This window comes from Embiotoca jacksoni, unplaced genomic scaffold, assembly GCF_022577435.1.
Source record: "Embiotoca jacksoni isolate LCO1_2020_lvr unplaced genomic scaffold, fEmbJac1.0.p SCAF_9, whole genome shotgun sequence".
In the NCBI taxonomy this organism is placed as follows: Eukaryota; Metazoa; Chordata; class Actinopteri; family Embiotocidae; genus Embiotoca; species Embiotoca jacksoni.
In genome coordinates, this window is record NW_027185447.1 from 10,452,470 (window position 1) to 10,464,630 (window position 12,161).

Below are 12,161 nucleotides of genomic sequence, written 5' to 3' on the forward strand. Positions count from 1 at the left end.
ACAAGAGAAAAAACAGCTAAGTGCCAACACAGCAGGAAGAAAAATGATTCCATATTGGACTACAAACAAATCAATAACATCTCTCAAGCAGAATCTTAGCACTTAAATTAAATCTGGTTTTAGATGAGTGCTGGGAGGTGGAGTTAGGTTGGAGATATTTTTCCGCAGGTGATGGGTCTATGATAATATTTAAGTTTTAGTCTGGATTTAAGATACTACACTGTTTCAAGGTATACAATATGCAATAAATAAACCCCCAAAAAATTAATTTGATTTCACTTCTGTCAATCCTTCTCATCCATACACATCACCATCACCTCCCTCTCCTTCCACTCTGTTTCTACTCCATAAGCATTTAGTAGCTGTTCAGGGATGTTGCATCTCTTTCCTCATCCCCAGAAGATCTGGCTTTTGATTAGATGAGGAGCACTTAAGGGGAAGTGCTGCATTTGCAACTTTTAACAAAGTTAATGGGATTGCCAAGGAGTTATCTGACCTGGTTAAGCATTTAAAAGATGCGAATCATAAGTGAGCTGTTTTGTTAAACCTGCCTTTCCTCTACCTCTAATGTGGTCAGATAATTTGTGACACCTGATTGGTTATGCTTGTGTTGTTTTTATAACTTTGTAAAGTGTATTTGTCTCTCGTTTTGCATTGCTTTGACAATGAAACAGTAAGTTTCTACTGTTTATGCATGGATGAGAGCATGTCTGTTGCATGTTTTCATGAATGTACTATCTGTAATTTCATGTGTGACTCCTTTATGTCTCCACAAGCCCAGTGTTAGGCTAGAGATAAAAAAGAAAAAGGTCCAGCCGCTTTTCCACAGTCGTTGAACCACTGGGATCCTTCCATGCAAATGTGCTGGCAAAGCACTGTGTGTGACCTTGCCCTGCCAGCAGCTCATTTCCCTGAAGTGGTGGAAGAGACGGGATTACATCCAACCTAAAGAGACCTTGACAAATGTTTCTGACAAAGTCTAAGACTTGGCAATGAGCTGTCTGCAGGAAAGGTTAAAGGCAAACATTACCCTTTGGAAATATTATGAAAAAACATTTTTGTGGTTAAGAACCTGAAAAAACAGAAACTGAAACTTCTCTGCGAAATAAAGGCGTGTCACAATTTCACATTAGGCAAATTAAGCCTTCTAGTTTTCTCGAGTACTTTCTCTTGGAGGCTGACGTTTCTCAATTGTCTTTCCTGGTGTGATGAAGGTCGTAGGTCAAATACACAGTCCGCCCCTCTCTTCAAGTTGTGGCGCCCATTTTCCCTACGGACGCGGCCACGTGTTCTTGTGTGTCACACGAGTGGCTGGCAGCTGTGTCCTGCAGAGCTATATGGGCCACTTATTACCTGACCCGAGGGACCGTCCCCTCCTCCCTGTCTGCTGATCGACTGAGCCCCTCCTCAAACATCACTACCTGCAGCAGCCAACACAAACCTCCCCCCCCCACCTGCAGTCTTCACTTGATGCAACCCAGACACGCACACAAGTGCACACATATGCTCCCATTCACACCTGAGGCTCATCAGATAACCGTACAACAGCCTTCTGTTTGAGGCTCTGCTGCTTTATGCTGTAGTTATGCATGGCTGACTTGAATAACAATGTGAGCTGTATGGAGAAAAAAAAAATCACCATGAAGTCATATAAAATTCTTATGTTTTGTGCCCTTATGAATGCATCCGTATGGATATATGAGCATCTGCTCCAGTGGTTGGTTTCCCTCTAGTGCTGTTACTGTTTGTGTTGTTGTAGCTGGTTTGTCATCTCCAATTGTATTAAGCTGCTGCATCTGGTTTCAGGGCTAACACTGACAGATACTATACTGATGTCAGCTCCTTTTTACTGGCCTTTCTGGCTCCACTTTGGTCCCCAAAGGCTTTACTTGCACACGCGCATAAAATCTCCTTTTCACCCGTCTGATCTCACTCTAATTTTTCTCTCTGAGGGATGAATGGCTACAAAAATATCACTGACTCTCACTTCCCAAACAGCGTGTGGCGTCACAAAAGTAAAGAAAAAAAGTGGCGGTGAAGGTCAAAATGTGCGTCGAAATAATAATAATAAATTAAAAAAAAATACAAAGTGAAGACATTCTCACCAGAGGAGCAGGAGAAAAGGGGAGAGGCTGACTGTGAGAGATAAGGAGAGAGAGAAAACAGAGAGTGTAGGGAGGGCGGAGCAGACATAAAACGAAGCAGGGAGGAGAAAGAGAGAAGGTCACTCCTAATAGCTCCTCCACGTAATTTCATAACGTCATGATTGCCCCTCTTTACTCAAGCTAACACCATTAACTATCTGCCGTATGACCACTAAACCATTCTGCTCTTCATAAGCTGTACATATTCAACTATCAATGTTTCCACTGTACACAGAGTATCAGTATTACTGTTGAATTATTTGGTAGTGTGCAGGATCAACACTATGAATCCCATCTATCTTATCGCATAGGATGTGTAGCGTGTGTTGTGGGTGCTTGCATGCATCACATCTTATATCTACTGCCTGACACTGAGGGCGTGTCTGTAATTAGCGCGCTTTGTGCTGAAGGCATGCAATCTGATTGATGCTGTTGCTAATGAAGCAAATGACGCACAAGCAAGATTGCAGCAGCCTATGGAGAGTTTATGTTTGTGTATGGGTGTGTGTAAGTGAGTGTGTGCATGTGTGCAATCATAGTAGACAGTAAGTACGTATTTAATTTAGTGTACCAAACAGATGTAACTGGCTTCCTTGCTATTGTCTGGTTATTGTTGGTCATCTTTCCACATTAAATGCGTTTAGATGGCTGGTGAAGTAAACTTAAATTGACAATTCTTTTCAGTGCTACAACACCAGCAACATGTTTAATCTTTAATCTTCTATAAAGTCTCCAGTCATGACTGGAACACACAAACCTGCTCCATATTGTTTATTTTTTCTGTTTTTGATACATCATCATTTCCTGTAACTAACTGACTGACAGGCAAGCCAGAAGTGAATTAGCTTATCAGTTGTGGACTTAAGTGAGCAGCAGCAAACATGCTAGAAGCACGGAGCGCGAGAGGCAGAACTCCATCTGCAAGACTGCCTCCATTAGCTGACAAGAGAGATTAGCTGACCTGCTGACACACAGGCTGATCTTGACTGATACACACAGCAACACACATGGACTCTCGTGCACACAAATACACACACACACACACACACACACACACACACACACACACACACACACACACACACACACACACACACACACACACACACACAGGGAATCTGATACACCGTTACATTAGGATAGCACCCCTGTTTTGATCATTATAGAGCTTTTACTGGTCAGTGATACCATAACCAGATATCTCTCTTTTCATGTCTGTCATTTACACTCTGCAACCCACTTTTTTCTCACTTTGTTCTCACTTTCTATGAATTTTTCAGACTTTTTGTTTGTTGTTAAACCCCTCCCTCTGATCTCCCACCAGTGTTGCCCTTCTTTTTCTCTTTGTTGGTTTTACTTCCCTCCATCCACCTCTCCTGTTTTTCTACCGCCCTCACTGATATCTTAATGAGTCCACTCCCTTCCCCTTCAATTATTCACCACCTCTTTTTTTCTTCCATCATTCCTATTGTGTCTTAAAGGGGAAAACATCAATAAATAAATCACACCAGGGGTAGCTTATTTTGCAGTCTTGGAAATAGGTGGGTTACCTGCGCCTATTGGTGTACAATAAAGGAAGAGCGAGAGAGGACGAAGGAAATCTTGTCCTGTTGTTTTGTACTTTAACTTTCAGTTGGATAAGTCTTTAAATTATTTATCCTTACAAATCCTTAAAAAACTTTGTGCCACGTGTCAGTTTAAGTGTGTGTAAATAGTATAGACATTAAGGCATCCAGTATTTGCACTTGCACATGAATGTGTGTGTGTGTGTGTGTGTGTGTGTGTGTGTGTGTGTGTGTGTGCGTGCGCGTGCGCGTGGGCGTGTGTGTGTTTGAGGGCACGGTCTGTCAGTTTGCACCAGCAAATGAGTGAGTGCGTACGTGCGTCCGCATATGTAAGTGATACCGCAAACCCGTTAGTGTCCATGTGTGTGAATAACTGAATTTGTATGTACAAGGGGGATGCTGTGTGGAGACCACGTTGTCATGGCAACCAGGACAGAGAGGGAGTGGGCGGTTGCCCTCACGGCTCCTCTGACAACCTTCATTTTCTCCTGCCTTGTGCCACTCCAATGTTAACCCCTAACCCTTGTCAAAACAATGGGGGGTTGTAGTGAGGTGGGGTCTTCAAAAGAGGTGCAGGCTTTGGAAAAAAATCAGGCAGATACTGTGGCGTGCATTCTCTCACCAGATTTAACACCAGTGGGAATAGGAAAGTATCTAACGGTTGACCTTATGCTAATAGTGGTATTGATAAATGTGCTGTCTGTGTAGCCTGATTCCTGATAAGCTGTAGCTCTGCAGCTTTTTTCTACTGGTAAATTTCCATTTGGAGTTGACCACGGATCATCAGTCATCACACATGTTACTTGGCCCTTTAAATGAAGAGCCACAGCATGAGGGAAATATTGGTTTCCCACTGTGCTAAAATGCTCCTTTTCCATTAGAATTGCACATATTGAATTAACTAGCTGCGTTGTCTTTTGTCCGAGCCAGACTGCTACCGCAACAGTTTATTAAGGTGATTGAGAGGGGAGGAGAGGAGAGGAGAGGAGAGGAGAGGAGAGGAGAGGAGAGGAGAGGAGAGGAGAGGAAAGGAGAGGAGAGGAGAGGAAAGGAAAGGAGAGGAGAGGAGAGGAGAGGAAAGGAAAGGAGGACAATGAAATGCATTTTGAAAAGCGATCGGGGGGGAATTGAAGAAAGCTTTTAGTGTGAGCTACCAAGGGGGCTGAGAGAGGGGTAGACTGATAAAAAGGTGACAGGAAAATGGGCACTCATCATTCACGGACAGTTCCTATTATAAGGCTGGAAACACTTTTAGAAAACATGAGACAGACTTGCGAGAAAGGCAGTCTTCACTGCGACGAATGATGAAGGACAAATAATTGTGTTTCAAAGTGAGTCGTGGATCCGAGCGGAAACAGGTAGCTGGTGTTATTTCGCATGATTTGTGGTATTTTTCTGCTGTAGCGACAAAGTGGGTCTGAGACTTGTCTCACGGCAACAGGCTCATGCATTAAGTATGACCCTGCCAGGGAGAGGAAGAGGGGAGGGTGTGAACAAGAGAGACAGCCCCACCAAAGACACCAGGTATGGATGGTCAACATTAGTCTGGGACCAAACCAAATGTATGGCAAGGGGAGCAAATGAATTATGAATTTGGGTGAATTTAGGCCAAATTGTGCCGACAGGAAGGGGCTTCCTATGAATAATTCACTCTGTAGGGTGCCTAATCATCTACCCCCACCAGCATCACCTTGTTTCTCAGACAAGCCTCCTCCCTTCAACTCCCCATTGACCCTTACAATTTCTCACTGCCCTTCTCCTGTAATGCATATAACTCCGTCTGTCCATTTTTTTTAGAGTACTCTCTTTGTTTACATTTAAATCACTCCATATTTTTCCTGTCTCTCCATCCGTCTCTTTTTTGTATGATGTTTCTTCAGACAGACGAACCCCGGGGGATGAGGAAAGGGTAAAGGGGGGCATGTATTCATTTATTTTTCTCCCCCCCTCCTATCCTGCATCCTCGCCTTCTACACATCTTCACAGCTGGAGGTTGTTAATATTTAAAAGCAAGGCATGACAGTACACAAGACCTGCACACGTTTGAACACACACACACACACACACACACACACACACACACACACACGCACGCACACACACACACACTCACGCACACACACGCTCCCCCATGAATCCAGTAGAGCAGCACATTGGATCAAAGCACATAGAGACTTTCATAATTTATATTTTTATAACTCAAAATATAGAGAATATACCTACATTCATCTACATGGTAGCTCCTAACACAGATATGGGAGGAAACAGGAAGCATCTCTCGTATGTGTGGGTGGTTGTCACGATGTGGATCAGACTATATGTGAAACTTGGGACATGATTAGACTCTTGAGGTTTGATCCCATCTTCTCCACAGACAAGAGAGACGATTAAGCACCGCAAGTGCTTGGCAACACCCAACATGTCTACTTAATGTTAATTACAACATTTTGCAGAAGAAGGAAGGGTGTCTATGTAATGTCTGACAAGGGGGGAAAACGCTCCAATGGAAGTGCAGCAGTTACATTTTACTAATGATAGCAACATTAACAGTAATGAAAAATGTTTGTGTTATTTGTGTTTTTCCAAGCAAAACGCCTCAAAGCTCATGAATAATTGAAGGAATGAAAACATTTATTTGGTCGATTTGGCTCGTTTGAGTGGCCTGTTGATGGCTAATTTACTGCAGTCAGGCTTTCTTGTGAAAAAAAAAGAAGAAAGAAGCGACCACGCCCTCAAATCTCTCCTCACTCTACAATCTCCCTGTGATTGAATGACTTCTGATGGCGCCCGCTGACATCCCAATGGCGATAATAGTTTTTTAAAAGCACTCAGAAACACTGTCGGGTCATCTCAGCCCAGCTGCAAGCAACCATCCCAGCCGTGACCTTTGACCCTGTCCAATGAAGCAGGTAACAGGGCTGGGATTGGATCACTGACAGCTGCACAGCAGACACCCTGAAGAAGTGAAATCAGGCATCTGCTTCACCTTCAGTCTTTCACCTCTGTGTTAATGGAGAGGCCACCAGGCTCCATGCCATGCACACAGCTTGGAAGTAGCGTGTGTGTGTGTGTGTGTGTGTGTGTGTGTGTTAGTATGTCTCAGACCACATCAGTCTGGGCTTTCAACTGTTTGGGTGGCTGGGTTGGCCCTGTTACATGGCAACCTCTCAGCCTCTCCCTCGCATGACAGTCATTTCCTCACCCTTCCTAACCCATTATAGTGTTCCCCTTTACTGCCCCTACTCAACATGACTGGAATATTCTCTGGTAGGTCTGCCTCCTGACTGGAGCCCACTGGACCGAGCACTTTTATCTTTTTGATCTCCCCTGTCAGACCACTCGAGGTGTGTGTCTGTCTGTCCCCTTTCCTTTCTGTCTGTCTACTCGTGCATTACAAGCTTCTTTGTGTGTCTCGCCTGTGCCAGCTAGTGCATGTGCCACACACTCCCTTGGTGAAATTGTGATTGGCGGCGTGACAAAGTACGGTGCGCCTCATCATTAATCAACGTCTTGCTTTGCTCCACACGGTGCTCCCTCACCATCTCCTTGGAGAGAGAACTGATAGGCAAGCTCCCACCTTAGATCACATTAACAGCAGTACTAATACACTAAAGAGCCCCGCTTCATTCATCTGCCTCTAATGGCATTTTGGAGAGGTCGGTTTAGGACCGGATCACCGTAATTGGCTCCCTGTCAACAAAGAACAACAACAACGAAAGTGGCTTTAGTCTGGTGGTGGGTTTGGTAAAGAAGAAGAAGGAGAGGACCAAGAGGAAAGTGACTGATGCACACTGATTGGAGGAGCCTGCACATGTGTGTGTGTGTACTAGTAGATGGATAGGATTAGCGTCACAGCTGTCACCCTTTGTCATCCGTCCCTCCCTCCCTCTTGCCTCTGCACTCCTCACCCCTCCCTTTTTTTCCCCTCCGCCTCTCTCCTTCCTCAGCTTCACCTCTCCCTCTCCTCTGCTCTCCTCCTCTACCCCACTTCTCCACTTTTTATCTCTCCTGAAGTCCTCCACCCACCCACCTCACCACCCCTCCCCTCCCTCTCTGCCTGCTCTGACAAGGAAAGCAAGTGAGTGTAATAGCTCATTTAATCCTAATGCTGTTAGTTTAAACTGCCTTATTAAGGACTTAGCTGTTGTTTGCTCTTTAATTCAGTCTAATTTGGCTCTTTTGATGTAGACAAATCCCACATTCCTGTTTTTTCTTTTAAGATATTTTTCAACACATTCTTGGCTGAGTGACATATGAAACATCAACTGTAATTAACTGGCCAGCCATTACCGACTTGTTAAAAGAAAATGAGTGATAATCACTCCTCTCTCCACCCTGCATGCTTCTTCATCATCTGTATGTCCTCTTCTTTCTGACCTTCCCCTACTCCCCAAGGTCAATCATCATTCCGTTGTGGCATTGCCAACACACAGTGGTGAGCGGAGCCAAAACTCTATCAATCAGGTTGCAGAGCTGCCAAAGAAGCCTCTCTGTCTCTATTATCGCCATTTTCCTTTTGTCTCACATGTACATCTTAATCATGGTGTGCTATAACAGTTCTTTGTGTGTGATACTGAGTAGTGTAAACAGTCAGCGGGCTGCGCCACGTGGTGCCGCGGGGGAGGACAGCCTGCATGTTGTGGCAAGGACCGACTCCAAGGGTACAGATGGAGAATGGATAGACTCTTAGTAGGGGGGGGGGGGGCTCGCCTTACTCACCACAACTGATAGCATTTTTATCACACACTTATCACAGCACTATCACCCAAGTACACTATGAGCTGTTCAGGCAACGCAGTCCTGACCAGTCAACCTAATTAAGTTTGTTTGTCTTGTGTATTATCAGATTTGACAGTTCATTGGTCTGCATTTGTCTGTCCGAGCCCCATCTGGAAGGCTCTGTTCAGCTTCTTGTTGTGGTATTCTGCCCATCTGTGCTGCTGACTGGCCTCTCCATATGGACCTCTGGTCATGTAATTAAAACCAAATAGAGACTTTTTTTTAAATTCAGGAACAGGTGATGGACATTGTTGGTGTTTTTTGTTGGATGTATATTGTAGACTCTTGATTGGTGTGTTAACTCCATGTCTCAGTCTGTCTATTGGTCTGACCACATGGTCCGGGGTAATTTTTCTCCCATTCTGACACATGGCCCTTCTCTGCCCCTCTCTGCCCCTCTCTGCCCCTCCCTCTTTCTCTCCCCCCCCCCCACCTCTCCCTCCCCCCACACCCTTCCTTTTTTTTTTTTTTTTTTTTCTTTCAGAGAGGAGACCAGCAGGAGGGCGTGGACCTGCTTTAAAGAGGAATACCAAAAGAAAGAGGAAAAAAAGAGACAAGACAAGAGGGACCAAAGACATATGAGGCAAAGCCAAGGCCTCTTGCAAGAGAAACATAACGTCACACCTGCTTAGAACAAGTGTGTGTGTGTGTGTGTGTGTGTGTGTGTGTGTGTGTGTGTGTGTGTGTGTGTGTGAGAGAGAGTGTGTGTGAGCGAAGTTGCCCTCTGTGTGCATCTTACTGGAAGTGTGTGAGCAGGTGGAACTTGGATGGGACAGTGAGCAATGCCTCACACGCAGCGACAGCAGGTTGGCAGTAGGGGGCAGTGCTCCTCCCGCCTCCTCCCCCTTGTCCTCATCCTCCTCGCCCTTGCTGCCCAGCCCAGCCAAGCAGCCATACGCATACCCTCCAACTGTGAGTACTGATTCATAATATTCATAGCAATGGTAGCTGAATGCTTCCAGAAGGTTCAAAGATCTTTTTGTTGTGTTAATTACCTTGTTGATTCATCAAAGCACTCCAATAATGCGCTTTTATCGTGATTAATTAGTACAGATGAGCAGAATGAACATGTGTTTCTCCTTCAGTATCTCACTTCAACATCCAGTGCTAGTGAAGCCTGTTGGCTCAAAATACTACTGTCCGTGGTTTCTTTGGTGAGCCCTCATCTGCGTCTGTGGTGTGTCTAATTACTTTGTAATTGATCCCCGCATACTGCATTGATTAGTCCCACTATTGATCTGGTTTCCTTGGTGCAAACCAGAATCTGATTGGAGCGTAATTTAATCAACAATTGAATTATACAACAAAAAAAACTGAGGTTTTTTCTCTGGCTTTCATTTCTTCCACCTCCTCGATGCAATATGTGGGCATTACAAATACAGCTGAGCTTGTGGCCCTACAGGGAAATTGATCTTCATCTCCTCTGCTGCTGTCGGCCTGCCCACAGACCTCCTCTGGAAGGAGAGAGAATATTGTTTCCACTGCTACTTTTGTTGTTCTCTCTTTATCTAAGACTACTTGCAGTGAGTCACAATCCTTCACCACCCACACAAATTTCCAAAGTGTGTATACACAAGCAATGTGTGCGCTGACACACACACACACACACACACACACACATACACACACACACACACACACACACACGACGTAAATGTTGATGAAATACAATAAATCTCCCTGTTTAATTCCCAAAGGGGCTAGGTGACACGGAGGTGAGGGGGACAAGGAGGATGAAGGGAGGAGGAGGAGGGGGGGACAAGGAGGATGAAGGGAGGAGGAGGAGGAGGAGGAAGGTGGAGCGTCAAAGATGTAAAAGGTCAAGGTGTCCCCTGCCTTTCAATTAGGGAGCCTCTGCCATGTCAATAAGAGTCGGTGAAGCAGTGATCAGGATCAATACAGGAGATGCTAAGAATCTGTATCAAGGAAGACCGGGTTAAAAGCTACGCTCCATTACAGAGGACATTACACTACTTTATCGTCCATGCATCATAAATGTTGTTGAACTATCTATCTATCTATCCATCTATCTATCTATCTATCTTTCTTTCTTTCTTTCTTTCTTTCTTTCTTTCTTTCCTTCTTTCTTTCTTTCTTTCTTTCTTTCTTTCTTTCTTTCTTTCTTTCTTTCTCTCTTCTATAACTAAAATATTTTCCCCTATTGCCTTCACTCTGGCCATCACTGTGGACTAACAGACCACATAAGTAATCGTAAGTACTTTTAACTTTATTGACGTCTGTCTTGTCTTAATGCGGGTGCTGGCAGAGCTTATCGTAAACAAGTGTTTAGAATAAGCTCTGCCAGCACGAAACTTCATTATGCCACAGATGTTATTTTCTATCCATTCATCAGTAAAATTACTTTGCATTGTGCTGCACTTTAATGGATCTGGCATTAACGTGCAATGCGTGACTGTATGTGAGGATGTGTGTGTTGTACTGTGAACATGTACCTGTTTCTGTATGAGGGTGTGTGTTTTAGTCTCATTGGCTCCCAATAGGTGAGATCCCTGTAGGAGCAGGGAGGAGGAAGTGTGAGGAGCTGCTGTCTGTAAGGAGGCAGCAAAGCTGTCAGATCAAAGACACAGGGAAATAAAGAGGAGTTAAAGCACTAAGCTCCATCTCCTCTCCTCCTCCTCTGCCAATAATGGAGCAGAGCCCACAGCCCAAACTTCAATTTGATCAGCTGAGGAAATGGGCTTATTTCCTCTATCAGTGGGGATTCTTTCATTAAATTCCCTCACTCTTCTTATCCGTCACTTTCTGAATCTCTGTGAATTTACCCCTTGTTTTTTTTTTTCTATCTCCATCTTGGTCTCCCTTTGCTCTGTTTTTCCTGTTGCTCTGCATGTGCTCTCTCCTCACTGCTCTTTTATCCGTCTCCCCTGTCCACTTAGCTCTCCATCTTCATCGCCTTTTTCCTCATCTACCGCAGCCCCCCCTCTGTCCTGTGCCCTCCTTTACCCACATACCTACATAATGTAAATGAATCTCTGACTCGGGCTCTGTCTCTTTTCCTCAAGTCAAATTAAGGAGTGTAACCCCAAGTATCAAGCTGAGACTCCTATTCCCCCAACAACAGCGTATGTGCACCGGAGCTATGGAGAAAAAACATCTAGATTTCTGTCTATAATTATTCAATTGAAGTAGAACATAAGAATGGTCTGTAATGTATGTGGAAGATTCACACACACCCCAGCAAGTGTTTCTTTTTCTACAAGTCTGTTATTGCACCATGCTTTATGGCTGGTGACAGAGAAAGAGAAACCTCTTTTGGTGGTCATTACTTTTTTTTTCTTTGAAATCCCTGCTTCATTTCCCCGCAGACTCTTTCCCTCCCTCTCTCTGTCTCAGTCTCAGGGAGCACTGTGCCATATATCTCTTTTACATGAACTCTCCCTCTTACATTATGCGGTATCAATTTCCTCTCATCTCAACCCATTTTCTCTGCCCGTTCTCGTACTCTTTTCCTCGGCCTACATTTCATCTCTTTCTCTAGGGAGTCTTTTTAAGTGATATTGACTGAATATACTTATCAGCAGCGGTTAAACTATGAAAATGAGTATTTCCAGTTATTCTGTAGTGTTTGGTAAGACATTAAATGTTGCTATAGAGTTGTGTGTGATACAGTGGGGTGACTTATGTGTGTGTCATCATTGAAGTTAGAGCAGCA

The 12,161-nt window shown here is 44.4% G+C and overlaps 1 protein-coding gene across 5 annotated transcripts in view; it reads left to right on the forward strand.

The window, feature by feature from the left end:
* The window catches only part of l1cama (L1 cell adhesion molecule, paralog a), a 41,319-nt gene that overhangs the window by 13,205 nt on the left and 15,953 nt on the right, over positions 1–12,161 (forward strand). For all 5 annotated transcript variants that reach the window (XM_069141513.1, XM_069141514.1, XM_069141511.1 and 2 more), the window contains 2 exons: positions 8,973–9,400; positions 10,685–10,699. In XM_069141513.1, the coding sequence (XP_068997614.1) occupies positions 9,271–9,400; positions 10,685–10,699 (145 nt within the window). In that variant the 5' untranslated portion in view covers positions 8,973–9,270. The remainder of the gene's footprint in view (positions 1–8,972; positions 9,401–10,684; positions 10,700–12,161) is intronic.